The 27,274-nt window shown below is 37.8% G+C and overlaps 1 protein-coding gene across 1 annotated transcript; it reads right to left on the bottom strand.

Moving 5' to 3' along the window:
- Positions 1-6,944: 6,944 nt before the first annotated feature.
- LOC149266621 (thylakoid lumenal 19 kDa protein, chloroplastic-like) lies at positions 6,945-7,927 on the bottom strand. Its single transcript, XM_089430792.1, has one exon. The coding sequence runs from the start codon at positions 7,896-7,898 to the stop codon at positions 7,062-7,064; it is 837 nt and encodes a 278-aa protein (XP_089286918.1). The 5' UTR covers positions 7,899-7,927; the 3' UTR covers positions 6,945-7,061.
- Between the last annotated feature and the right edge of the window lie 19,347 nt (positions 7,928-27,274).

Here is a 27,274-nt window from a genome sequence, read left to right as displayed (position 1 = left end):
GTATGTTTTGGAAGTAAGAAGGAGAGGCAAGGAGAGATAGAGATATAGATGGGGGGGAGGGGGTAGAAGAGAGAGGCAAAGAGAGGAAGATAGATAGATAGATAGATATAAAGAGAGAGAGAGAGGGAAAAGGGTAAGAGATAGAAAGGGGAAAAAAGGGAGAGATAGATATACAGATAGACAGATATGGCGAGAGAGAGAGAGAGCGTGACATATGTTTAGGGGGTTGAGATTGAGAGACAAATAAGGAGAGATGGAGGGAGGTATAAATATAGATAGCAAGGGGAGAGAGGAAAGAAGAGAAAGATATAGAAAGTTAGGGAGAAGCAGACAGAGTGAGATGGAGGAGAAAGGTGGAGAGCGAGTGACAACGGATAGATGGAGAGTCGGTGACGGAGAGAGAGAGAGAGAGAGAGAAGGCAAAGAGAGAGAGGGAGAGGAAGAGGGAGCGAGAGAGAGATAGATATATATGGAGAGAGTGTGTGTGTATGTGTTGGGGGTGAGAAGGAGAGGCAAGAGGAGATAGAGATATAGATGGGGCGGAGGGGGTAGAAGAGAGAGGCAAAGAGAGGAAGGGAGGAAGAGAGATAGATGGGATATATATAAAGAGAGAGAGGGAGAAAGAGAGAAGGGTAAGAGATAGAGAGGGGAAGAAGAGGGAGAAATAGATATATAGATAGATAGATATGGCGAGAGAGAGGGAGAAAGAGACATATGTTTAGGGGGTTGAGATTGAGAGACAAATAAGGAAAGATGGAGGGAGGTATAAATATAGATAGCAAGGGGAGAGAGGAAAAAAGAGAAAGATATAAAAAGTTAGGGAGAGGCAGATAGAGTGAGATGGGGGAGAGAGGGAGGGGAAGAGAGAGAAGGAGGGGGAGGAAGATAGACACATAATGGAAGGTGGAGAGAGAGGGAAGAAAAAAGAGTCTCACAGAGACAAATACAGAGATAGAAGTTAGATCTAGATAGTCATGAATATTTTAGATTTTCAATGTGGTTGTTGATTTTTAATCCTATTTGATCACATGCGCTACATGCATTGATTTCAATATAGATGTCGATTTATAATTCTATTTAATACCTTACACTAGATGCATTGATTTCAGTGTCGATGTTGATTTCTACTTTTATTTGATTGCTTGCATTAGATGCATTGGTTTCAGTGTAGAAATTGATTTCTAATCCTAATTGATTGCTTGCACTAGATGCATTGATTTCAATATAGATGTTGATTTCTAATCCTATTTGATTGTTTGCACTAGATGCATTGATTTTAGAGTAGATGTTGATTCTTGATTTGATGCAACAAGATGTATGATGTACATTAGTTTCAAAATAATTTGATTAATAGTGTACATTGATTTCAGTATAAGCACATCTCTACCTCCTCCATCTATATCTCTATCTCCCATTGTCTCTCCTTCTTTATCTCTCTATCTCAGCCCCTAAACATACACACTCTCTCTCCATATCTATCTATCTCTCTTTCCCTACCTCCCTTTCCCCTCCCTCTCTCTCTCTCTAACATTTCTCTCTCCATATCTATATCTCTTCCTCCCTCCTTGTCTTTGCCTCTCTCTTCTTCCCTCTCCTCCCCAATCTATATCTCTATCTCCCCTTGTCTCTCCTTCTCACCCCCAAAACATACACACTCTCTCTCAGTGTAAGCACATAAAAATTATTCAACCATAACTACAATACTTGAATTTTCATCCTAAATAAAATGTTTGCTTCTTGAAACTATAAACTATTTATAATTGGGTACATTCTTATTATTCCCATTTTCCATCATTCAACATTGTTAATTACTTTTCATTCAAACGCGGTAATAGAAAATAACTACCATTGAAAATTATTTGGGGTTAACACCCCATAAGTCACAATGATTGATTGGAGAGCAACAGAGACAAGATATGTTGTTTCTTACAGTAGCTCGAGTTAAATATTTTAATGGTTTATGATTCCAACTACTTTTTTCATATGATCGATATGAGAAAATGGAAAAACTAATAGGTGTGACAATAAGAACAATAGAAGAAAATAGTTTTAGATTGATTGAAATGAAGATTGTTTGTAATTGACTATATTATTAGTATTCACATTTTCTATCTATCAAAATTGTTACATTGACACTTTGCACTCAAAATTTGTATTTCATCATTTTCATCATTCAAGTTACTAACAGTCTCTCTCATCTCAACAAACTAAGGTAACTACGCAAATTTTAAATTAAATTGACCAAATTAATCTTAGACATATTTAGCATATTTAAAATGATCAAAATAATTAGATGTTCAACAAATTTTGTATGACCGCACACAACTGAAATCAACCTAGATCCATCTTAACACCAGATCTATCAAGCGCCGAGAGGGATCAAATCTCTCGAGGTGCAAACCTTTCCTCAAGTTTTGCACTCAAAAAATAGGTTTGCACCTCGAAAGATTTGATCCCTCTCGACACTTAATAGATCCAGTGTCAAGATAGATTTAAATTGGTTAGTCTCAAAATTAGACATTAAAACTTCATAATCTCCCCTAGATTCGAAAGCTTCTAATGAATACAATATATAATTATTTTCGATGGTCTCAAAAGATTCTAATTAATACAAATTATAATATTTTCAAACAACCAAATCCTCATTAGTCTCGAAATTGGATATTAAAGCCTCATCAATGGCCCCTTGATTATCTCGAAAGCTTCTAATAAATACAAGATATAATTATTTTTCATGGTCTCAAAAGCTCAGATATAATTAATACATATTATAATATTTTCAAAGATGAATATAAAAAAGACTCGAATTTCTAGACAAATTCCAACCTCTATGAAATATATTAGGGTAGAAGCACATGATCATGGATGTGTTTGATTATGTAAACTTCTTTCCATATTCACTTATCTTTTCTAATCAGTTAGATGTCAAATAATCATATTCAATATTTGTATGGCAGTGGTTTGCTTGAAAGAAGATCCCTTTTTTGCACTAATCACTACACTCACGCCAATGTAATATACAAACCGTTTGCTTTAAAATTGTATTGCAAGAGTCGGCCATGTGCATCTCTTCCTTTTAAAAGTTAACTTGAAAATACATTTAATGCAGAAGTAAAAGTATTAAAGGTTGTGAAATTATGCATATATTCCTCTTAAGCATTATTAGCAATTGGACACCCATATGATGGGAAGCATAATAATGGTGTACATTTACTGTGGAAGTAAAAGTATTAAAGGTTGTGAAATTATGCATATATTATTTTTAAACATTAATGGCAATGGGCACAAATTTATTAAATACCAAAAGTTCAAATTTTTTCATATGTATTTATTTTTTTATATTAAAAAAATGTACATGTTTATAAATTTAATCTCTTTGGATGCAGGTTTAAGATGGTTCTAGGCTTATTTAATTTTTTTAATCTTTTTGGATCTAAATTTAAATTGGTTTTAGGCTCATTTAATTTTTTTAATGTTATCAAAGTATGTATTTTACTATAATGTTATATTAACCTATGAGATGTAGACCAGTTGGTTTCTGTGGGGCTTAGTGCCCACCAGGTTTCAGGTTCAAACCTCATGAGGAAAGGTTGAGGATGGAAACCACCCTTACGGGAATTAAAACTATACCAAGGGGTCACCCAATAGACGGGTTGGCCTCATCCTTTCCCCCATACTAAGTTATAAAGCATCTAACTACTCACATTTAATAATTGGTTTCTGCGGGGTTTAGTCCCCGGCCAAGATTCATGCTCAAACCTCATCGAGAGGCGTTAATAATGGAAGCCACCTTTGGGAGATTCATGCTCAAACCTCATGGCGAGGTGTTGATAGTGGAAGCCACCTTTGGGGAGTTCCGCCTTTGGGAGATTCACGCTCAAACCTCATGGCGAGGTGTTGATAATGGAAGCCACCTTTGGGGAGTTGATAATGGATGAGTGTTAATAATGGAAGCCACCTTTGGGAGATTCATGCTCAAACCTCATGGCAAGGTGTTGATAATGGAAGCCACCTTTGGGAGATTCATGCTCAAACCTCATGGCGAGGTGTTGATAGTGGAAGCCACCTTTGGGAGATTCATGCTCAAACCTCATGGCGAGGTGTTGATAGTGGAAGCCACCTTTGGGGAGTTCCGCCTTTGGGAGATTCACGCTCAAACCTCATGGCGAGGTGTTGATAATGGAAGCCACCTTCGGGGAGTTGATAATGGATAAGCGTTAATAATGGAAGCCACCTTTGGGAGATTCATGCTCAAACCTCATGGCAAGGTGTTGATAATGGAAGCCACCTTTGGCGAGTTCCACTTTTGGGAGATTCACGCTCAAACCTCATGGCGAGGTATTGATAATGGAAGCCACCTTTTGGGAGTTGATAATGGAAGGGGTCATCCAATAGATACAATGAATCTTGATATAAAAATCACATTTAATAATTGGTTTGTGTGGGGTTTGGTACCCACCGAGTCTCAAGTTCAAACATCATAGAGTGAGATTGAAGAAAAAAGCTACTTTTGAAAAAATTAAAACAATACCAATACCAAGAGGCTAACTATCCTAAAAGACCATCCAATACATAAACTGGTTCCAGCACTATCCCAAAAACCAACTATTCTAAACAACTATCCCATGCAAAAGCTAGTTCCCATTTAGGCGGTGTGTGACAAAAATAAAAAAATAAATATTTTCTTTTCTCCCTAACAACTTTTCCCCGTACTAAATTACAAAGCACAGGATTTTTTTTAATAATATAGTTTAAGATTACTCTCAAAATTACATTTAATATTTTTTTTTAATAATACATTTTAACATTACTCTGAAGATAAAATTCCAACTATTATAAAAATGCATTATTCTCGAAAGATCCAACCATTATAAATATACGTTTGTTTTAGTTAAACTACGTAAAAGATTGTGCTGGCCAGTTACATTTTGAAACGTACTTTAGGTTGTCAGCATAGAAAGGTTAAACTAGTTATAATCGTTTAAAATTAAATATTAAACATGCCACCGGGAGAGCAGGGGCAGCGGTGAGACAAGAGTGCAGCTTTCATCCCACAAATTTCTCTTTAGAGCCAAATACCTTCACATCATTCCTCTTATTCGACCACCTTCCTTCGATTTGCAAGTAATTGGATTGATCTCTGTGTGCAGAAGTGGTAATTATTGCATTCCACTGTGCATCACCCTGCTTGCCAGTCTCTTCTTTGAGTGAGGCAAGTTTAGTTTACGTTTGATGGAGTCTGGATCGTGCTATTGATAGACGAGTTTGGGACTGTTCATGTGCCCAAACCCCTTTGACTTGGTGAGTTATGAAAACACTGTTGATGAGTTATGAAAACACCGATGAGTATACAAAGCAAGGCACAGTATGAGTTATGCATGCATGTGAAAAATCAATTAATTCATTAATGTCATCCACAAACCCTTGCTTCGAGCCCAAAATTACGTTTATGCCTTTTTCTGCACCAATGTAGTGTTTTACTTACAGTTGCACCTACTAATATACATAACTTCTAACTCTGGGGTCCTTCTGCTCTTTTCCTCAAAGAGGGCTTCCTAAGATGCAGCTGCACACCACTGGTTGTTAGATGTTGTTAGATGAGAGAACAAGGATGGGCAAAGAGACCATAGTCATTGATGGGTGATACAAAGTAAGGTATAGTCCATCCCTTCACTATGTGCTCATATGATTTATGTATGCATGTGATCACCCAGAAAAAACCCACGAATAATGCCTTCCTTCAACCCCAAAATATTCATGACTACTGGCAGGATCAACCAGGCATACCATCAAAGAAACTATAGCTGATTTAATGAGTGACCATGTTTGAATATTTTCCCCCGGAACTTGATGTTGGACTTACAGTTGCACCCATTAAGATACAGAGTTTAGATTGTTTGTTTGGTTTTGGTTTCTAATTCTTTCTCATGGTATTTGTGTTTATTACACAAAATTGCAGCAACTCTGCACTCAATGATACTGATTTTTTTACTCTGCACTCAATGATACTGATAATTTTCCACAGCAAATTGTTGGGCAGGCTGTTGCACTCAGAATTTCACTCATACATGAACTTGTGAAATTATTAGAGTGCTCTAATCCTTCAAAATCAAAACAGAGTACTCTAATCCTTCTGATCCTTCAAAATCACTAGGAACTTGCCGTTGGACTTACAGTTGCACCCATTGAGATACATAGTTTAGATTGTTTGTTTGATTTTGTTTTTTAATTCTTTCTCGTGGGAATTTTGTTTATTACACAAAATTGCAGCAACTCTGCACTCAGTGATATTGAATTTTTTCCACAGGGATAACAACACACCAAACACATGAAATGCCTCCTTGTTCACAAAGGAAATGCATGTTAAAAGCTGAAATCAAACTTGAGTGGGGACAACAACGCCTCAATTTAAACCAGTAAATGGGCCCAACATATGCCACAAGCAAGTATCAAACTTAGGTGGGAAGAGGAACAACGTGTCATTTTAACAACCCAAGTTATACCCATTGACAATTTTCTTGTGTTTTTCTTGTTCTGTTTTTGTTTTCCCTCAATCATTTGTTGGGAGGTGAGCTACTGATCACTACATCACAATGCCTTACCCTACTCCCATTGATTTTCATCATTACAACATCATGGCCACAAAAAATCTCGTAAAACACACACCATGTTTGAAACACACTTGAAAACCCCAAATTAGTACTTACAGAGTTGCAGCAAATAATATACAGTTTATTTTGTTAGAGAGGCTTTTGATCACTCCACAAAATTGCAGCAATTATATATGCAACCCACAAAGCCTTTCCCCAAACCCAAAAACAATCGTGAAACCCAAAGCATACCTCCCCCACGAAGTTCACAAAATGCACACCGTGTTTTGAAACATAAAACTGCTTTTGGGCTATTAGAGTTGCAGCAGCCAGACATTATACATAATTCACGACTCCTCGAAACAGAATCAAATAAGTCAAATAATTCAAAACTCTAGATGGCAATGCAGAGAAACTGGACTTACATGGCAGCCATAATTTCGTGAAATGGGTACAAGGAAATTCTGAATCCTAGCCTGAATCCGAGACACCCACTGTCTCAAAAGACTCATGAACGTGCTTCAGCATGGCCTCGTCCCTTGCCCAGTCCTGAAGCGGAGCATTGACAAAATGGGCATAGAGCTTATTCCTCGCACAGGTCACAGAAATGAGACTGTGGGCCATGGGGCTATCAATCTCAAAATCATAATAGAGCTGCCCGTTGGACTCGTTCCTTCTCTCAATGGAAGTTATGCTCTCAGCGCTGGCAATTATGTCTTGTAAATTGACGTCGGACAGCGACAAATCGTTGAGAACAGAGTCCTTAGCGGCGAGGGTTCGAAACCCGGCGAGGAAGGTGAGGTATTCCTTTTCGGATTTTCGTTTGGGGTTGAAGAATTCGCTGTCGGTGCCATTCGTGCCCTTCTCTACTTTGGAGACAAGGCGCTCCTTCCATCCCTCGGGTACGTCGTATACATATTCTGCGCTGTCTTTCTTGCTGGCATTGCCGCCATATCCGCCATAGTTCGCGGCGCTTGCGGCGGTGCCGTAATATTTGGAGAATTTGGGGACTTCTCCTTCGGCTAAAACTGGCTGGCCGGACGATACAGCGACGCAGATGGCGGCAGCTGCTGCTGCGATGGCTTTGGTCAATTTTGGGGTGAATTTCCTGTGGCTTTCTGTTGATTGGGCGCGAATGATAAATTGGCGTGGGGAATTCTTCGTAAATGTTGGGTATTTGGCGGAATTCCTCTGACAATTTAGGAGGGAATTCTTCGTAAATGCAGGGTATTTGGCGGAATTCCTCTGACAAATTTGGAGGGAGATGGACTGCGATGGGATGGAGCAGACACAGGCAATAGTCGCCATGGGAATGGTTCCCCGAGGTCTGAAGGAATTATGCGCTCCATATATCGATATCTTTATCCTACTTTATCCATAGATTTTATTTTTATTTTTGAGTATATAACGACATTGCAAGGGAGACTGATAAACTAAATAATGTTAATGGAATAACTCTTACCGGTGTGGGTTTTGACTTAGCTAGCAGATCCAAAAGGAATTTTGAAGACATAATAAATAAATAAAAAATAGTACCGAGTTAATTTTGAAGATATAATAAAAAAAAATATTTAGTAGTGAGTTAATTAAGCTATGCAGTTCTTAAAATTTAGATAATTTGTAATGAATTAATAAGTGGCTAACCTCCATCTAGATGACTTATATTCATGAGCTTGGTAGTAGTATTGTGGATTATGTGATATCTGATTTCCATGTTCTCAATAGTATTGTAAATTTTCATCACATAAATGATCACAATACTTTTACCATAAACCTCTAACCTTAACTCTAAACCTTTTCATAGTCGTTGTGTGCAAGAGAATTGTGAGAGTCAAAGGCATATCCATTTTGATAGAACCAAAATGGATCTCTTATTAAAGGGTTTAAATATGGATTTAGATTGTTTAATGTATAATGATAACATCGATCACATCTACCACAATTTTACAACAACCCTTCCCACTACCATTAAAAAGTACTCTACCAAAGTGCCTTATAAAAAGAATAATAGAACTTCCAACCCTTAGTATGATAATGATTGTAAAATTGTCAGGAAAGCAATTAGAGATGCTTCCAACGAAACTATTAAACTTGAAAAAATAAGTATCTACAAAGCTCTCATTAAAAGGAAGAAAAGATCATACATAAATAGGAGGCAAGAGCATCTTCACATTTCTAAAGTTGAGCCCAGAAAGTTTTGTAGGAAATTCTTGTTCGTAAAATGAAAGAAAATAATTTGATCCCCTAAAAAAAATGGGATATCTCTCTTAAGAATCATTATGATTCCTATAATGCCATGGGCACCATCTTGAACACTTCTATAGAGGAGGATATCTTCTCTTTGGAAGACATTGAGTTCGAGATTAAGCAACATGCTAATAGGAAAGCTAAGAATATTGAAGGATACCAAGTCGAAATTCTCAAAATGGGAAGGTCTATCCTTATCCCTCATATACACAAACTCCTCAATCTAGCAGTGAAATAAGGCTTCCCTAAGCCTTGGATGCAAAGTCTTATTGTGTTTATCTTTAAAAGTGGGGATAAAAACATTCCCTCTAACTACATGACTATTATGATTAGCCACATTTTAGCCAAGCTATATGGGCTCATATTGGAAAAGAATACTAGCCTTTGGCTTGAAAGACATGGTAAAAGAGCTAAAGGGCAAGCTAGATTTAGGAGACATCACTCAACAATAGGCCATATTGTTACTCTTAAGATCATTACGGAGGAATGCGCAATAATAACTCTAATATCTTCTATTGTTTTGTTGACTTTAGAAAAGCTTTTGACACTGTCCCTCGGGATAAGCTATGGAAGAGACTAGAAGAGATAATGGTCCCTCCCAAGTTGAGGGTAGTTGTGACTAGGCTATACGAGAATGTTATTGCCAAGCTCAAGAGCACTGAGGGTTTGTTAAAAGAAATTACTTGCAATATCAAAGTTAAGGAAGGATGTCCATTATCCCCTACCCTTTTCGGAATTTACATTGATAAGCTAGAAGAGTGTCTGGAAGTTGCAAGATGTGATGGCCCTAGACTCTATGGTATGGTCATTACTCTCCTCCTTTATGTTGATTATATCGTTCTTTTAGCTAGAAGCCATGACAATCTCGACAAACAGTTCAAAATCCTCCAAGAATGTTGCTCCAAAACGGGCATGACTATTAACACCAACAAGACTAAAGTTGTGATACTTTAATTGAAAATGATCATCTATGATAATTTCATTTATGATAATAACTTTTTGAAGAAAGTTTCTTCATACAAATATTTGGGAATCAACATTTATCATCAGCTCAATTGGAATTATAGCATTGAGAAAAGGATAATTGGAGGAAAGAAAGCTTATTATGGACTTGAAAACAATTGTAAGTCGATAGATCTTTGGGCATGGAGTAAAAATAATTCCTCTTTCAGACTCTCGTCACCCCTGTTATTTTATACAAATGTGAGGTTTGCGGTTGCAGTTTATCTAAAGAATCGTGGAGGAAGATTGAGTTGATCCAAAAGCAATTTATAACCTACAACCTCAAAATTAAGGAAATACTCCCTACCTTATTCTCTTGATTGAAGCTAGCCTTTCCCCCATTGAAAGCATGGTTATGATTAGGTATCTCATGTATAAGAAAAAGCTATGCAACATGGACACCAAGAGGTATCATAAAATTTATCCTAACTCAAGCCAAAACCCCCACCTCCAACTCAAGCGAGGCTAGCAAAAGGATGCCCAGTCTTGGCTTGACCATTGGGGGGTAAAGGAGGAGATCGTCTTGAAAAATAAGGATAATATTAAAAATATTATTACTTCCAAATTTAAGTTATGGGGTGATAAGGAGTTAGAGTGAAAAAGGAAGCTAAGGTATTATAAGGAGGTGATCAACCCCAATCTTGAAAACCAGAATTATATTTCTGCCTTAACCAGTGCTAAGAGGAAAATGAACATTATCGATATAAGAATTAATTCTCATGAGCTACAAACTAAAACCAGGCATTTGTCTATTCCCAAAACACCTTGGGACGAAAGGGTTTGTCACCTTTGCGATACTAAGAGGGTTGAAGATGAAAAGCATTTTCTCTTGGATTGCACAACTCTTACTCACATTCATTCTCATTTTCAAAAAAATTGCCACACTACCAACCTTCTTGACTTGTTAAGTCAGCAAAACCGCAATGATCTAGGTATGCTTCTCCCTCTTATTTCCAATCATAAAAATAAAATTTTAAAGAATCTCAATTAATCTCTTATTTTTTTAAGCTTTGATAAACCATATTGGCCTTAGTGGACGTTAATCATCATCATCAACAATTTACCTAGTTGGGTGGACAAACATGAAGAATTGGCTTGCATTGAAGAGCAATTTTGCCACAAATCAAATTTCGTACTTTCAGTCAATCCAATCATTTCATGCATTATTAATATTTCCATGTCTTCTTGATGGTTTAACTTGTGGTTTTTTGCTACACTTGAAAACACTGTGACATAATGAAGTTTTGGTGAATAAACATTTTTGTATGTATCATGTTACTATATATAAACATTTGACAAAAACGACATATTAACTTTTGCTTAAGTATCAATGTAATAAAAAAAAAATTACTAAAAAAATTAATAAAATAATTTATATATTTAAATAAAGATGGTTGGATTAAAAAGTTACATTCTAACATTGTCGTTATTGAAACCAAAGCATAACTTATTGAAAGAAGGGGTGGTTTGAGTACTTTGTTATTTTAAAATCATTGTAACAAGGAATTGGGTGGTTTAAATGTTTTATTATTAGATATCATTTTGGGATTCAACTGCGTTAAGTAAGTCATTAACGTATGACCATTTCCATGAGAGGTAGTCGTAACTAATTAATTTCTCATGATTTTTGAATTGTTCATTTAGCACTCATTGCATCAGGTGATGCTCAGAAGTGGGATTGAAACTAGTGAAATGAATCACATAGCATCAATCATCACTTCCGGGGCTTGCACCCGGTAACCAAAACTTCCCGAGAGGTCACCCATCCCAGATCTCCTCTGGATCAAGCGCGCTTAACTATGGAGTTTTCCCCACAATCAAGCCCACTTAGCTTGCTACCCCATTTGCAAAACCTTAGCAAGTATTGTGCCTCATGAATCATTCAAGTAGAATTATTCTAAAATTATTGTAATAAGGAGTTATAAAAAAGTATATTTTTAGTCCATGCAAGTGTTGTGCCAAACAACAAACCTTTATTTAAAATTTAGCCATAATAACAATGGGGACCCCCTTCTTCTTTGATATTTAATCTTAGTGAGTGAAACATTATAAATAAAACCCTTTGCTTTAGTAAATTTTTTTATTATTAAATAAAATGCAGGGCCTCTTTTTACTTAAAATCGTCACAATCAAGATTCAACTTATTAAATCAGGCTTTAGGCTTGTTGTATACATAATATTCATATCTTTCTAAGGCCCGCGCGCCCATAGATCTACTGCCCAACACATGGCCTGACGCTTATACCCTAACTCTTTATTTTACTTGCCTTTTTGTTTCTATCAAGGTCCCTCTTACAGGATGAGTTGGCGAGGCCCCGCACATATGAGAATGTGCACCAATTGGATCTATCAAACATGTCATCCCTGCCGCTATACCTTGGAGCAATTACTTTGAAGTCCTTTATCAAACGTCTGGATTAACCCAACAGGATACCTCATCACAAAGTAGGCCCCTCTTATTGCTTTTCCATTGGTACACGATGGCAGGCATTCCACATAAGCATGTATCCTAGTCATCTTGTCTGGCTTCAAAATTGAATAGCAAACATTAAATGATATCTATTGGGATTCAACATTACGAGATGACGTAAGGAGACACGACATTTGCCAACTATTAATCTTATCCAATGAATATATGCCATTTGTATTGTTGTGTGTTGTCGCTATCAAATAAAATTGAAAACCACGCATGTTATTTTTAACGCATTACTGTTATGAGGTAGTGGTTGCATTTAACGTGCATTTAGCATTTGTGGGATTGATTTAACCTTTTTCTTACGTTGCATGTATCCATTCTTGGTAAATTATTCTTACCTTCACTCTTTCCCATTAGAGGTGAATTCTCAATGAAGCACCCATCAACAAGCTATTATGGCTAAAGGGAAGAAGAAGGCTCTTGTGCAAGCGTGGACTCGTTCATTTAGAGAAGAAATCAATGAGAAGTTGTCTGTCACATTCCTCTTTTCTGGTATAGTATACATTATGGACTCTGGTTCTTTATCTTGGAATACCATTTACGAGCTATTTGAAGAGGAATTGTAAGAGGAGTTGTAAGATGCACCAACAGTCACAACAACAGACCAGGGTGGCCTAAAGACGTATGCGCCAACAATCAGTGATGCCACGAGATCTCAACTTAATAAAATTGCAGTGTTCCTAAGGCTTTTTCCATACATATATTTGATACGTTGGGTGGTGGAGGGAGTGGATATCAGTGAAGGGTTGTTTGTTACCCATAGAGGCATTATATTTGCGTCTTTCAAGTTTGAAAGCATTCATGGTATATATCATTTTCCACTGCCCGAAATTGTATATAATGCACAGTTTGTAGAGCAGTTTGTTAAGAAGGAATGTCAGGGAAACAGGGTAGATTTACCCAAAATGATTAGAGGATAGATGTGTTGTAGAAATTTCTACAAATCTAGCTCTGATACCATGTAGAAATTTCTACAAATATAGCTCCAATACCATATAGATATTTATACAAATCTAGCTCTGATACCATGTGGAAATTTCTACAAATCTAGCTCTGATACCATGTAGAAATTCCTTGTAGATTCAAACCACAGATTGTAATATGCTAAAACAATTGACTTGAATCTACTCTACTCATCAACGAAAACAATAAACGATCAATGAAATCACGAAACATATAAGAGAAAGAATTCAATCACACATAAAACAATGATTTTCTGGGGAAAGCCACAGCTAAAAACCCCTGCTATCTATATATTGCATTAGTCAAAGAATATGGATGAATACAATATGTTATGCTCAACCTTGAGCTCAACCTGCATAAGTATTTTCTATCATTTGCCTGTCTAACTGCCTTTGGCCAATACTTAGCCAAATTTCCAAGCCTCCAAGCTCTTAATTCCTTGCATTGTTCCCTTGGTAATTAGCCTCTATCTAATGTGGAAATTCCTCAATAATGAATTGTGCAATCCTCATAGGCATTCCTCTGACTGCATGCACCATCGGTTTAATTTAGATGATTTTACAACTGATAATACATTGTTCTTGAACTCCAATCTCAACTGGGTCTTTCTCTAATCTAACATGCATGAGTTAATTATGAGTGAATCTTCATTTTACTGTTTGATCACTGCAGGTTACACCCCACTACAATAAGTTACACCCCACTGTTGCAGGTCACACCCCACTACAGTAAGTTACACCCCACTACTATAGGTTACACCTCACTACTGCAAGTTACACCTCACTACTGGATCTCCCACTAATTCCTCCATCAGTTGGAACTAGTTTAACTAACTTTAACTCAGTTGGACTGAATTAAATAATTACAACTCAAAATAAAATCAACTAGTTCTCCTAATTGTACAAGACACTCTACATGACTTTAGTTAGACCTTGAACTCGAATTAATTGAGCTAACTAAGTCAAATTAACTTAGTTAACTATTACAAGTTGTCATGAGATGTGGAATTACAATTTTATTCCCAATTTAATTCAAGGACAAATTAAATTAGGATTTTCTTTCTTGATGCTATTTTTAACATTTCTTGTTGCTATTTTCAACACTCCCTCTCAACAAGAAAGGAATTAAACTTTATCCCAATTTGGTACCTTTGGAATGTTATGCATGTAACTCTTGTCACTGTTTTTGTTGCTACTGCAACATCTGCAACCCAAAAAGAATCCAAACAAAATAAACTGAATCAACTGTATCTGCAACTGTCTACTAAGAAAATTGTGTTGATGTTGACTCTGCTACTGAGCCTCCTGTTTGGATATCAACATTGCTCTGCACTCCTCAGTATCTGAATGACATTGATCCTCCTGCTACTAATTACTGTGGGCCCCCATAGCAAGGTAATGGTCCATGATACAAACACACCTCAATGGACCCTACCCAATTTCTGAAAACTCTTGGACTAAGGCTTCATATCACCCCACCTCACACCTGGAGGTATGGTTGCATGTGCTCTCTGAGCCCACTTGGCTCGAAATCCCCCCCTACTGGAGGTCTCTTCTTAAGTGGATGTCTCCACTCGGTATCCTCTCCACTTCTCCACAACTTGCTAAGGCTGCTTCTGAGGATGCTTTTGAGGCTGCATTTGAGGTTGCATGTTGAGAGGTAATTCATGCTCCCTCTCAACCACCAAGTCTCTAACCTTTTCCTTTCTTCTCAAGGCTTTGCATGCATGAGCTAAATCTAATCTACTCATACTGTTGTTGCTACTACTCTACTAATGCTTCTGCGCAGCTGCTGCAACTATTGCAATAATGAGTCTGATCTCCCCAGATCTCGAAGTACTAGCTTCCATAGGGATGCTCCCTCTAAAACTAGACTCATTTTGAGTCTCGATCTCCCCTTGGGAAATCTCTTTGCTCCTCAATCTACCAATGTCAATGATCACATATCCTTTTTGTGTCACTAATCATTGGCTCATTGATATGCCCACTATCAACCTTCTTGCTCCATTAAGAAGTCTGCACATAGGGTCTTCTACATCTGCGTTGAACTAGAGCTCCATCAATCTGCAAGGACAACTTCAAATTATTCTCTTCTATTGTGATTTCAGCTTCGATACCATGTAGAAATTTCTACAAATCTAGCTCTGATACCATGTAGATATTTCTACAAATCTAGCTTTGATACCATGTAGAAATTTCTACAAATCTAGCTCTGATACCATGTAGAAATTTCTACAAATCTAGCTCTGATACCATGTAGAAATTCCTTGTAGATTCAAACTGCAGATTGTAATATGCTAAAACAATTGACTTGAATCTACTTTACTCATTAGTGGAAACAATAAATGATTGATGAAATCATGAAGCATATAAGAGAAAGAATTAAATCACACATAACACAATGATTTTCTAGTGAAATCCATAGCTAAAAATCCCTGCTATCTATATATTGTGTTAGTCAAAGAATCTGGATGAATACAATACAATATACTCAACCTTGAGCTCAACCTGCACAAGCATTTTCTATCATCTTCCCGACTGAATTCCTTTCGACAATACTTAGTCCAAATTCCAAGCCTCCAAGCTCCTAATTCCTTGCGTTGTTCCCTTTGGAATTCACCTCTATTTAATGTGGAAATTCCTCAATTATGAATTGCGCAATCCTCATAGGCCTTCCTATGGCTGAATGCACCATTGGTTTAATTTAGATGATTTTACAACTGAAAGTACACTGTCCTTAAACTCCAATCTCAACTGAGTCTTTCTCTAATTTGAGATGCATGAGTTGATTATGAGTGAATCTTTAGTTTACTGGTTGATCAATGCAAGTTACACCCCACTGTTGTAGGTTACACCCCACTGCTGCTAGTTACATCCCACTACCGCTGGTTACACCCCACTACAGTAAGTTACACCCCACTATTACAGGTAACACCCCACTATAGTAAGTTACACCCAACTATAGTAAGTTACACCCCACTACAGTACGTTACACCACACTATAGTAAGTTACACCCCACTGCCGCAGGTTACACCTCACTACTGTAGGTTATACCTCACTACTGGATCTCCCACTAATTCCTCCATCAATTGGAACTAGTTTAACTGACTTTAAATTAGTTGGACTGAATTAAATAATTACAACTCAAAATAAACTCAACTAGTGCTTCTAATAATAGGAGACGCTCTACATGACTCTAGTTAGACCCTCAACTCAAATTAACTAAGCTAACTACGCCAAATTAACTTAGTTAACTATTACAAGTTGTCATGAGATGTGGAATTACAATTTTATTCCCAATTTAATTCAAGGACAAATTAAAGTAGGATTTTCTTTCTTTAGGATATTTTTAAAATTTCTTGTTGATATTTTCAACATGTGTAACCCCAATAAGTTTAAAGAAGAATCTTCAAGCAAATTTTCAATCGCTTCCCTTGCATCTCCATTTTCTTATATTGCCTCTATGCTTTGTCATTATATTCCAAACAATTTTTTTCTTAATTCCCAAGCGATTGGGTGCCTCTTATTGAAGACACCTCTCATGACTACATCTTTGATTGGGCTCAACATTTATCAGACAACATGGCAAAGCATATTCCTCATTTCTGGTTGCAAAAGATTGTCACTAGTGTGCCACCTTTCTACATGTCAACATATATCATGGATGTCATTTGTTTCTCCATTGATTTTCCATACATGGGCTGGAAGTGGATACTTTCCAATCACCTTTCCATCCACATATATCACAGTATTCTCTGGGAAGAGAATTACTTTGACCACTTACCGTATTTTCCATCTTGTAATGATTCCTATTACCGAACTATTTACAGTTCCAAAATTCCAAAGATGTCTCCAGAAGCCCTTCATTGTTTATGATCTAAATTGGATCATTATATTTTTCATCATCCATATTGATGCATTCGGAGTGGAAAAAGTGGAGGAATCAGCTCACAAGACCCTTTTTACCGGCAAGACCCAGTTTGGCAAAACGGGGTCCAAAACCTTTTGGGAGAATTTTGAGGCATCAAACAACATTTTTTGGGGGTAAAACTTTGTCACTTTGGCACAACACCATTTCATGTTGTTCTACACACATATATTTTTCCAACAACGCAAGAAGTGCATCAATCGAAGTCTGTATGCAAAAGTTATGCCACTCAGAAGTTGACCTTCCTGCTTTCACATCTATAATTTGGGAGGATGTCGCATCAACCCACATTATTCATGGAAAAGGGGCTAGCCATGTTTTTATGATGTAAAATAATCTAGAAGAGTCTATATTATAACTCTAGTTAAGAGTTGATGTAGTCAAACTTAACCACTAGTAGGTTATTAGGTTGTGTTATAACCAGGTTACTAGGAGGAAGAGGCATTCCATTCTTTCAAGAGAATTGTGTTCCATAATTGAGCAAAGATAGCCAGGAGAGATAGGAGGTAGAGCACACAGAGAGTATTTTTTCACTATAGCATCCCACTGGCCATAGGCATTACTTATTTGTACCTACAGCCATAATTCCAGACAGAGAAAGAGAGCGAAGTGACCTCACCTTCCAGCTAGGTTTTCTCCAAAAATGGTTTCCCAAAGAGCATATCTTGTGTCTTATGTGTGTGTGTGTGAACTTATTTTGTCGTTCTCTACTTTTTTCATAATTTCCATTCGCATGCATGCACTAATTATAGTTTAATCTACAGATCTAGAATTTTAATAAAACTGTAATAGTGTAGAACTTCATATTTTTAATATAATATTGTGATATTTGTTGTGATGAACTATCCAGTGGAATATCCACAACAATTTACAGATAATTTGGTAACAGAGCTGGTTTCTTTGGGTATTTTTTATTGATTGCAGGGATCTACCGAAAATCGTAAAACCCTAACCATGATCGATGAATCTATAAACGAACCTCCCGATCCTATAGAGGTGAGGTTTATGCCACTGGAACAACAAGTCACAGATATTAACCACAATGTAAACCTACTCACGGCTTACCTGAATAGCAAGATGGGAATATTTTGAGAAGATGGGGATTTGAATGCAGAGGACAAATCAAAATAGGGATCAGAAGATTATGGAGAAATGAAGAACCATTAAAAGAAAGAACCTAAAAAAGATCAACCCAATTCAAGTCGTGAATCAATCCTTATTTAAAATGGAAGCAAAATTTGATATCGTGTTGTACCATGATGAGACCGATGCTTTGAAGCTGAACCAACGGTTGCAGCAACTAGAAGTTTATTTCAAGGTCCATCAGATCGAGGAATGGCAAAAGATCTCATTCGCGCAGCTGAAATTAGAGAGCCATGCACTGACATGGCGGGAGAGCCACACAGAAACCCTAAGGTTGTAGGGAGAACCTCCAGCAACTAAGTGGGAGGATTTCAAAACCCTCATTAATTCATAGTTTTATCTCATTGGGTACGTGGAGGACCAGTGGATCCGATGGCATTACTTCAACAAAAAGTCAGGCCAAAGCGTGTAGGAGTACACCATGAAATTCAAAAAGATGGATATAATGTTGGGTATCTCTCCAAAGATCACATATGTACTCCTCAAGTATTTGAGGGGTTTTCATCGCCATCTGCATGAGGAAGTGATGTTGTTCAAGCCCAAATCAATGGACGAGGCTTGTGTACAGGTGAAATACCTGGAAAATATAGGCCTAAGGAGAGCTCAATCAAGTGGATCGAAGTAGAAGAAGCAACAAGATACTTCTAAGGAGGGGAAGAAGAAGAAAAAAGGGGGGAAAGATAAAAAATGACAACCATAGCGCACCAATGCAAATATTCTAGCAACCACTGTAACATTGATGGGGATATAGAGGAGAAGTGTTGGAAGTTACATCTAGAGCTAAACCCGAAGAACAAGAAGCAAGATAATAAGAAGAAGAAGCCCATGGCTACTGATTCGAGAAACCAAATTGAAAGAAACACAAATGTGGATGAGAATATCATTTGTATGTCAGTGCAAAAGGAGGTGAATTTGAGTAGCCTTTAGCAACAAGAAGAGATAGAAATGACCAAACTCTTCCATATAAAGATATAGGTCAAGAAGACAAATATTGATGCTCTATTTGACTCAGGATCGCAGGTGAATCTCATTGCAGCAGAGCTGGTCAAGAAGTTGGGGTTGGAAGTTCGTGATCATCCAAACCCATATCCATTGGGATGGGTAAATAAGGATGCAAAGCTTAAGGTAAAAAACAATGTAAAATTAGATTTGCTATCAATGTTGATTTTATTGATGAAGTATATCTAGATGTGGTTCCCCTTGATGTATGTGGAGTCGTGTTTGGGAGTCCCTACATGTACATGCAAGATGCAATATTCGTGAGGAGATTCATTTAGTACCAACTCGTCAAGGATGGAAAATCGTTCATCATCAACGTGCACAAAGGCGAGCCGAAAATTTCACTGGTAAGTTCCAGCCAAGCCAAGAAATTGATGAGTTCCAACAAGAAGTATGTTTTATTGTCTTTAAGAGAAATTTAGTCTGAAGAGGAGTCAATAAGAGGCAAGGCACCCCTAGAGGGTTGTAATAACAAACAGAAACAACAATTGGAGGAGTTTTTACATACATACAGGGATGTGTTTCGAGAGCCTAAATGGTTACCACCAAAGAGAGAAGTGGAGCACGAGATCTAGCTATTTCCATACTCCCCATTGCCAAATATTGGGTTGTATAGGAAGTCTATTATAAAAGCAAGTGAGGCGAAGAAATAGTTGCAGCAATTTCTTGAACAAGGTGTCCTTCAACCGAGTACATCACCATGTGGGTCACCCATCATCATTGTGCCAAAGAAGGACGGAACTCGACAGATGTGTATAGATTACAGGAAATTGAATAAAATCACGCTAAAGAATAGATACCCCCTGCCCAGGATAGATGATCTATTGGATTAGTTGCAACAAGAAAAGAACTTCACCAAGTTGGACTTAAAGTCTGGATATCACTAGGTTCAAGTCAAAGAAGAAGATACCTAGAAGATAACCTTCAAAACCAAGCAAGGTTTGTATGAGTGGTTAGTCATGCCATTTGGTCTATGTAATGCACCAACTACATTTATGAGATTAATGAATGATGTACTACACACTTTTATAGATTAATTTGTTATTATCTATTTGGATGATATACTAGTATTTAGTGCTACCCGGGAGGAGCATATTTCACATTTGAGTAGGTGCTAGAAAAATTGAAGAAGAACCAGCTGCTAGCAAATTTTAAGAAGTGTGAGTTTGCGCAACAGTCTTTGGTGTATATGGGGTATGTGATCAATGGAGGAGAGATGGAGATAGATCCTTCCAATATGGAGGCCGTCATGAAATGATTGGTGCCTACTAATGTTTCCTAGGTCAGAGTTCCATTGGGGCAACACAGTACCTGAGGAAATTCATAGCCTCATTTTCAGTGGTAGAAGCACCGCTCCATGCCATTACAGCAAGTGGCAAGAGTTTCCAGTGGGGAAAAGGTCAATAGAAAGCTTTCGAGGAATTAAAGAAGAAGATCATCCAAGCACCAGTTCATTACCAAACTTGCAGTGACCCTTTGAAGTAGATACAAATGCGAGTGGGTAGGCTATGGGAGTTGTCTTGATGAAGGGGGGGAAGGTTTGTATGCTACTATTCTAAATTATTTCATGGGGCAATTCTTAACTACCCTACCTACGACAAGGAGCTCTATGCCATGGTGCAAGCTGTGAAGAAGTGGAAGCATTGTATGATGGGAAAGGAGACAATAATCCACACATATCACCAGTCATTATAGTACTTTCAAGCCTAGAGTAAGCTACAACAGGCCAAGCATAACAAGTGGATGGGGTTTTTACAACGATTTCATTTGATGATCAAATATAAGAAGGGTCGCACAAAAAAGTTGAACAACATGCTTTCAAGGCCACCCACATCAAAGATAACAGCTTTGAGGACTCTTATCCACATGGAACCCTTCACCCATGATGCATATAGAGAGGCATATTTATAGGATAAGGACTTCAAGGAGGTGCATCTGTGGTTGCAGAGTCAGAGTCATGTGCATGATGGTGACAACATCATTGACTACCATCTCTAGGATGGGTTCCTCTACCGGTTGGATAACCTACGTATTCCTAAAGGTGAGCGACTACAACTAATTAGAGAGGCTCACACCTCCAAGACTGTAGGGCACTTTGGTGTAGGGAAGATCACGGCTAACTTGCAGAGGTATGTGTATTGACCCAAGATGTAAGAGCAAGTAGCTAGGTTCATAACAGGATGCATGGCTTGTTGTACTAGCAAGGCTAGCAATAGGAAACAAACTCTATATCATCCCTTACCTATACCTATTCGTCCTTGGGAAAGAAGTTCCATGGACTTTGTGGGAGGTTTTCTGAAAACTAGGAAGGGACATAACTACCTATTCATGGTAGTTGACAGGTTTAGTAAGATGTGTATTCTGATGCTCTGCAAAAATACCATCAACAGATAAGAAGAAACAAACTTGTTCTTTGGATAGGTTTGGGTGCACTTTTGGATACCAAGGAGCATCATTTCAGACACGGACACAAGATTTCTCAGTGCATTATGGACTACACCATGATATAATATGGACACAAAGTTGAAGATATCTTCAACATCCATCTGCAAATAGATGGGCAGGCAAAAGTAGTCAACAAAACTTTGGTGCAACTTCTGAGGGGATACAACCAGAAGCATCCAAATACATGGGATGAAAATCTAGTATATATACAACATTCCTACAACATAGCAGTCCACACTTCTCTAGGAAAGTCCCCATTTGAGACTTATTTTGGATATTTTCCACCTTCACCTTTGGATATTACATATGGGTAGCAAGGAGGAGTGAGGGAAGATCTTACAGGAGATGCTTTGAGGGTTGAAAAAATTATAGAGAAGATCAGGCAAATCCATCTACAGGTACAATACAAACTACAGAAGTTGTGGGAGAAGTATAAGGCCAGGCATGATCAACACAAAATAGAGAAATCGTTTAAGGCGGGAGACAAGGTATGGCTATTGTTGAACAAAGAGAGGTTGTGGGGGCCTGGTAAGAAAATCAAGGCTCTGAGGTATGGACCCTTTGAGATATGGAAAATGTGCGTGATAATTCCTATCGAATCAGTTTACTACCATATATGTGCATTTAATTAGTTGTGAATGTGGATAATTTAAACTTTATGAGCATTTCATGCTAGACCAGGAAGAGGAACATGTCCTACCTTTTGTGGAGGATTTGGAACAAGATGCTCAAGCAGAGTTGACTGAACATATAATTTTTCAAAAGAGGTCCAGAACTACAATATAGGGGCAACATGACCTTTGGAAGATTGTATTGAAGGGACAATTTCCAGGAAAAGCTAAATGGTACACCAGAGAGAAAGTAGAGAAAAAAATTCCTCACCTCATTCAGTAGAAGCTTTTGGGGACCAAAAGCCTCCCAATATGGGGAGGTGTGATCCGAATTAGATCATTATATTTTTTCATCCATCACGATGCATTTAGAGTGGAAAAAGTTGAGGAATCAACTCATGGGACCGTTTTTACCGGCGAGACCCAATTTGGAGAAACAAGGTTTGAAACTTTCCACGAGCGTTTTGAGGCATCAAACGATATTTTTTCGGGGCAAAACTTTGCCACTTTTTTACTGCACATTTTCTTGTTGTCTTACACAGAGATATTTCCAACGACACAAGACAAGAAGCATGTCAATCAAAGTTCGTATGCAAAAGTTATGCCACTTAGAAGTTGACATTTCTGTTTTCGCACCTATAATTCGGGAGGATGTCGCATCAACCCATATTATTCATGGAAAAGGGGCTATCCACATGTTTTTGATGTAAAATACTTTAGAAGAGTATATATTCTAACTCTATTTAAGAGTTGATGTAGTTAAACTTAACCGCTAGTAGGTTATCATTTTTTCAAGTGAAAGAAGGTGGCATACAACAACTTGAATAACAAGTTTCTCAATCTCAAACAAAGTTTTGAAATGCAGGTTACAATACTTAAGAATCAACACACTGAAGAGATCAAACAACGGGATAATCAACTAAAAGAATTGCAACAAAGCTTGGAATAAGAAAAAGTTGAATCTTTTGATCTAATTGAGTTCAAACATGAAGTCCCTGAGCTCAATTTGTACCTCACGAAACAACAATAGTTTTTTTGTGATAGATTCAGTTGGATACAAATGCAGTGCAAGTTGAGTTCTTAATTAGTTGATGAGCTAGTTGATATGGAAATTCAGTATGATGAGGCTAAATGAGATCTGAATGATCTCTTAGAGTGGCAATAAGATAAAAGAAGATTACAACCAGATCTTCCCAAGATTGATGAAATACACAAATCCCTTATTATAGGGAATTGGAAGGACATGATCCGTTTGGTAAGAAAATTGGTGACTAGTACTCGAGAAATCTAAAGAGCTATTATGGAATAATTTACCTTCCCTCTTTTCGAGGCGTTGTACTATGTAACAACCCCCCCATTTATATATAGTAATAGCTAATATTAGACATATAAATGGGGACCCTTTTAAATTTGTAGTCTTTGAAAAATAAATCCTAACTCTAAGAAATTGCCTTGAAGACTCTTAGAAAACAATCCAAGTTTAGGATCCTTATCGCAAATCGCATTTCATGTTTTTTCATGTAAACACCTTTAAGTAATCCCGAATTGCGATATGCGATCAAACCTCCCATTGCGATATTCCGATCAAAACGCCTTGAGAATTCACAATCGCACTTTGAAGAAATCGCAAATTAATAAGACTTTCCATTGTGTCATCCTTTAACGATTTGCGAAATGCGATATTGTGATAATTGCAATCGCATTTCGCGTTATAAACATGCAACGCTATATTACATCGTTTAAAAGTTAAGATGCGCAAATAAAGCACCAAGCGTGGGAAGTAATTGTGCGAATGGACGGTTTGACAGGGTAATTAATGTTTAGCAGCCTGAGGAGAAGTAATGATGTTTAAAGTTATGGCTAGTTAACGCTAAATATCTCGTTTGAAATCCTCCCATGATTCAAAGTCATTTCACAGAGCTTTCAACCTTAATTGCCCTATATCGTTTGCATTGATATATCTTTTCCATTTCAGACTAGCTTCAAAAGACTTGTCATTGCGGAAGGTGATGTGAAAACAGAAAAAGCAGAGCATTACAGAGTCTGAGCTATTAGAAATTTCTCCTATGTTCTCTGATACATCTGCAGCGTCGATGGGGGAGCAACAACATGGGAGGTCATATACAACAGGCTTGAGGATGAGCGTCCCAAAGTTATTGTCGTAAAGGTAGCAACTGACTCAATAAAACCGTTGAGAGTCCAATTCAATGATGTTTCATGTTCTTTCCTTCATAGAATAGGAGCAAGAGTGAAAATACTCCCATATACTGATATGGTTAGATTGGTGGTGGAAAACCTCACTATTGAAGACAAACAATTCAGAAACTCAAGAATGGAACTGATGGGATCATTCAAAGCTGAAGACCTGAAGAAAATGTACCATATACCTGACCCTCAGGACATATATGACAGCTCATAACTCGCCAACTTTGCAAAGAAGAACGAAGAACCTTTCAAGACGATCCAGGATTGGAGGGTATTGGAGAACAAGTTCAAATTCAATAAAACGGGTATGTATCCTATAGCCTCTTTGGATAACCCCTACAACAATGCAGCTGCTATGTTATGTAGGTTATACGGATTACCTAATAATGCTAAGTTTTCCATAGAATGGATTCCTTTAATTGATGCCTGTGTCGATTCCCTCAGTATGAATTGGGCCACTATCCTATCTGATAACCTAGCCACTGTCATCACCGAGTATTGTCAAAAGAGATCTTCCCCCATAGAGAACCTTCCTCCATTCTATTTCAATGCCTACATCATGGATGCCATCTGTTTCTGCATTAAATTTCCAATCATGGGTTGGAAATGGACCTTGCAGGATCCCTACCCTATCCATCTCAGCCATAAATAGATTTGGGAATCCCATTACCTACCTCATTTCTATAAAATATGCCATGCCATTATTTTTCCATTGCATCAATTAATTTTTAATAAGCCCCCAGGTTTTTCTAAAGAAGCTACTACAGACCTTCTAGCAGTGGGCAAGTATTTTGTTGAAACATGGTTTACATACATCGGGGTTTTTGGCAATACAACAAACCTGCATGTCGTCCCTTTGTATGTCACTGATAAATTATTGGCAAGAGAAATAGCCCACCAAACTATGGGAAAAGGCTTGACCAAAGTCCTAAAAGAAAGCAAGAATTTATGGCCACCTTTTCCTATTCGGTGCGGTTCCTTTTCATTAGCAAATTTTAACCATGCAACCAAAGAGTTAGTAAGCCTAGAAAGCCTCAGGCTCCATACTTTGCTGAAAAGGCAATTCGATCCAGACAAAATAGCACATAACATTAATACTGCAGTAAAGATCAAGCCTTATAACCATGAGGCTAATAATTCTGAATACCTTTTATAGTCAGCTGAATCCTTCGAACAAGAATTCGAGTGGGCAAGGGAAAATCTAAGTCCTGGAGATTTTGAAGGCTTTCAGGAGTTCAGAAACAAAAGGCTCAAAATAATTCCACTACATTTGTTAAAAATCGAGGACAAACCTACACCCAGTGTGACTATCAACAACGAGGGACCTAATTCTCGCATAGAGTCTCAAATGGATACAGGGAAAACACTGGATACAGGGAGGGCCCAAGACACCGAGAATACAGCCGAATCCAATAGGAGGTCAGCCAAAAAGTAGGGTATGAGCAACCCACCTAGAGATATCGGTTCTGAGATCAAAAGTAGTAGTTTGGAATAGGAGTGGGACCAATTCAATAAAAAACTACAAAACACTCCCAAGATGACAGATACCTAGGAAACCATGGAGTATCAAACTCCTCTGCATATTCAGAAAAATACAGAGTCTAAACCGATGGATGAGCAAGCGACAACGTCTCAGCAGACTGAAATCATTCCCGCTTTGCCCACATCAGAAATTGTCTTAAAGGTGACTGAAATCCCTCCTCTAGATGTGTTCTACAGCCCACTGCACAAGGCTGTAGTAAGAAGACAGAGAAAAAGAAGGAGGGTAGAGACACCCGAAATCCCACCTGGGAATGAACCGATGGACATAGTCTGGAAGGACATTCCTTCCAATCCAGCTGAAAACTTGACCAGACTGTCACAGTTTACAGGGGCATATGCAATGACCACCATGGATAAAGCTACCGAGATATCTATTTTGTTGAAGGAAAAGGAAGAGAAGATTGCACAACTCGAGCAACAGCTCGAAACAGAGAAGGAAAGTGTGAACAGGCAGGCCGCTGAGCAGCTAGCCCAATTGCAACAGAACATGGAGTTGTTGAAGATAAGCCATGAAGAAGACATATTGGTCAAAAACATGCAACTCCAAGACTTGCAGAAAGCCATGGAAAGATATAAGGATGTTCCTACTGTCGATGAATTCATTAAAGAGGTGCTAGAGCTAAATTCTCTCTTATTAAAACAACAAGAACAATTTTTCCAAAAGATGTCACATATCGCTCCTTATTTGATCACCAGTGACCAGCTAACGGATAAGATGATTGACCAAAGAACTGCGCAATCTAAATGACTTGCATAAAAGATGGAAGGAAAGAGTGGAAGTCCAAAGTGAAGCAGTGGTAAAGATAGCAAAGACTGAGTGGGAGGCGTATTACAAATCCCTTGTCAAGCCACATAGCCAAATCATGACCCTTAACTGCTCACTCCATTCAACTCAGCGGATGCTGCCACCTCTCACAGATGCAATTTTCATAGGACAGGCCAGAACACAGTTTGGGGCACCTCCTCAAGTCAAACTGATGACCGATATATGCGATTTAAAAGACAAGCTGGCAGACATAAAATCATTATCATAGCCTCTGCTCATCAATTCACTTCAATTTTTGGAGTTAGTTAGCTACTTAGGAGGATGGTTGTTTGAAACCTCCTCAAATTTTTGTATAAT

The sequence above is a fragment of the Pinus tabuliformis genome, chromosome 6 (assembly GCF_031772625.1).
Source record: "Pinus tabuliformis cultivar Carrire ecotype Pingquan chromosome 6, CPIR1, whole genome shotgun sequence".
Taxonomy (NCBI): Eukaryota; Viridiplantae; Streptophyta; class Pinopsida; order Pinales; family Pinaceae; genus Pinus; species Pinus tabuliformis.
Note: the sequence above shows the minus strand (reverse complement) of the source record. Positions and strands in the feature narration are given on the sequence as shown.